The sequence below is a fragment of the Neophocaena asiaeorientalis genome, unplaced genomic scaffold (genome assembly GCF_003031525.2).
Source record: "Neophocaena asiaeorientalis asiaeorientalis breed wild unplaced genomic scaffold, Neophocaena_asiaeorientalis_V1.1 scaffold534, whole genome shotgun sequence".
NCBI lineage: Eukaryota > Metazoa > Chordata > Mammalia > Artiodactyla > Phocoenidae > Neophocaena > Neophocaena asiaeorientalis.
In genome coordinates, this window is record NW_020172826.1 from 2,188,241 (window position 1) to 2,190,819 (window position 2,579).

The 2,579-nt window shown below is 55.0% G+C and overlaps 1 protein-coding gene across 3 annotated transcripts in view; it reads right to left on the reverse strand.

Annotated features, from left to right (window-relative positions):
- The window catches only part of LOC112397675 (elongation of very long chain fatty acids protein 6), a 133,054-nt gene extending 130,868 nt beyond the window's left edge, over positions 1-2,186 (reverse strand). The window contains exons 1-2 of one of the 3 annotated variants that reach the window (XM_024741930.1): positions 2,096-2,186; positions 1,305-1,425 (exon numbers count right to left, since the gene is read on the reverse strand). In XM_024741930.1, coding sequence (XP_024597698.1) covers positions 1,305-1,393 — 89 coding nt within the window. In that variant the 5' untranslated portion in view covers positions 1,394-1,425; positions 2,096-2,186. Of the gene's footprint in view, positions 1-1,304; positions 1,426-1,579; positions 1,701-1,893; positions 1,967-2,095 lie in introns of those variants that run through there. The other 2 variants (XM_024741932.1, XM_024741929.1) reach the window with 2 other exon arrangements.
- Between the last annotated feature and the right edge of the window lie 393 nt (positions 2,187-2,579).

Below are 2,579 nucleotides of genomic sequence, written 5' to 3' on the forward strand. Positions count from 1 at the left end.
AGACGTTGAACACCCACCACCCGGTTCCGGCGCACGGCACCCCCTATTGCACCGCTCCCCCGCCCCGGCCCACCGGCGCGCCGGCGTCTCTGGTTTCCCATTGATGAGATGGGGGAGGGAAGGCAGGTCGTGAGGGCGCCGGGGCAAGCGCTCGCGCACGCGGCGGGCGGGATCCCTCAGATCCCAGGAGGGAGCCCCCTTGGCCGGACCCTCTCATTCAGCACCTGGGAGGCTGCCAGCCGCTGCCCAGCTTGGGGGTGCGTTGGGCTTGCTCTTTACTGATCGCCAGACCTGGGGTTAAGAGGAGTAAGAGAATGTCTGCCACAGCAGCTCGATCTACAGGGAAGAAGCGAGATGAGCACACACACCCTCACCCTGTTAAATATTGCAAGGTGACACAGGATCGCTTCCCACACAGGGATTTTCAAAAGGACTGGCGGAGGGACACAGTGAACAAGAAAGATGCTTTCCCGGGTTAGAAGTTTGTCTGGGGAAGAGCCCCGAAGGACTCTGCGGACCCGGAGGTTTTTAATCCGTGTCTCAACTCCAGTCAGCAGTTTCCCACTGAATTAGAATTGAGTGTGTCCAAAAGGCGTTTCCGTAAAACAAACTTAATAATGGCGTGGCTCCACTCGCTCGGGTTCATTCATTTTTATTACTGTTTTCATTGTCCCCTCCTCCCCCACTCCCCGCCTCCGTCTCTTTATGAAACCGGAAAGGGATCCGCGCGGGGAAAGGGGTCCAGGAAAGGAGGAAACCGGCCAGGGAGCAGCAAAGAGGAAGACAGTGAAGTAGCAGAGCTGCAAGGAGAAAGGAAGGGCAGGAAGGATGGGGAGAGGGCGAGGACCAGAGAGCTGAGGACGGCGGGCCGGAGAGGGTTAAAGGGAGCAGGCGACTGGGTCTTCCCTCCACTGCCTTTCACACTCTGCTTGCGGGAGGCCAAGCAAGAAAACCCAAATCTAGAGGAAAACAAGGAGTAGCACAGGTAGGGACTGTGGCATCTCTCCCGCCTTCCCTGTAGCACAGACATCTACTCTATGTACACATATATGGTCTATGTTATATAATCTATGTTAAAGATGCATGTGTAGCCACGGTTCACCCAGGGGCACCCACAGACTCATGCGCTTCATGCAGCCCCAATGTCTCCTACACCCGGGAGACCCGGGAACTCAGCGATCCGCTCACTGCTGCTCGCGGTTCCTCGCTCGATTCACGCCCCAGAAAGGGAGTACCGACATTAAGGCACACCGGGAAGACGCGCAGGGCTCCCGGGGACAGTATCACGCGAAAGCATCACCTACCAGTTTTCCTGCATCCACTGGATGGCTTCATTCTCGTTGAACTGCTTTTCGAATTCATATTCTTGTAAAGTCAACACTGACATGTTCATTGGGGCTGATCTTCGGAGTCGCTACGTGTTCTCTACACAAAATAAAATAATCTGTAAAGCGCTTGATTTCGAGTGCTCGCCTGTCTGCTTCCCCCACCCACCCCCCTAGGTCTTCCCCTCGCCGCTCGGTCTCCGGCAATCGGTCTCCCCCAGCCTCTCTCAGCTACGGTCGGGGTTGAGCATTGCCTGTGCCTCTGCTCCCAGCTCCTCGCTCTGGGACTCTCCTCCTCCGGGCGTCCGCATCCACAGTAGGAGGAAACGAATGCCTTGCGGTCTTAGTGCCCGCACGTTTGTCCATCACCCTTTTTACTTGTCTACGGGGAAATCTCCTCCCCCTCGTGCGATCTGACAAATTAACCCTTTGCGAGGGAGACTGAGAGAGAGACCTCTCTAGCCCTGGGGGGCAGTTTTGTTTCTGTGAAGGTGACTAGGGGAGTAGAGGACGGGCTCGGAGAGGGAGGAAGTGGCCTCGAGGTCATTCACAACCCCCCAATCCCGACCTCGTGGGCCGCCTAGCCTGGCTTTTGAATGAAGTTTCCGAGAACCGAGCGCAGCCCCAAGGCGAGCTTGGCGAGTAGGTGATAAATAGTAAAACCTGCCAGCTCTCTCGCAAGAACTCCAGACAAATTTGCGCTGAAATTCCACGTGAAAGGAACGCACTTCCTACCTCTTGGCCCCCGCCGCACCCTCCAGGTCACTCACCTCTGAGCTCTGGCTTTGACTTAGTTTAACCTGGGGCCCGGCCCGCTGAGCTCACCAATCAGCTGCTGGCTGGGGATGCTGAGGACAAGGGTGGCGGAAAGTCGAGAGTGACTAGTAGCCAGAAGAGGGAGGGAGGTTAGGTGGAGGGTTTGGGTACGGGAAAGGGTAAAGTTAATGAACTGAGACAAAGCGGGGGAAGGAAGTTAGCAGATGGGAGAACTGGACCAACTTGTCCAATGCAAAAACTATTTGTATGCGTGAGAAATTCGCTTTATTTATTGTACGGTGGTAGATGGAACAGAATCACGTTCGAGGAGAGGGCTAAATGTAATGTTGACCTCCACTGATCCCCCAGTCTCACAGCAGTGTTTTAACCTCTGCTTCCATATACACCCATCTTTCTTTTCCCAGAGGGAAAAGTATTTTTTACTCTGTCCATCCCTCCACTCATTCCTCACAAGTTAGGAAAAATGAAATGAGACAT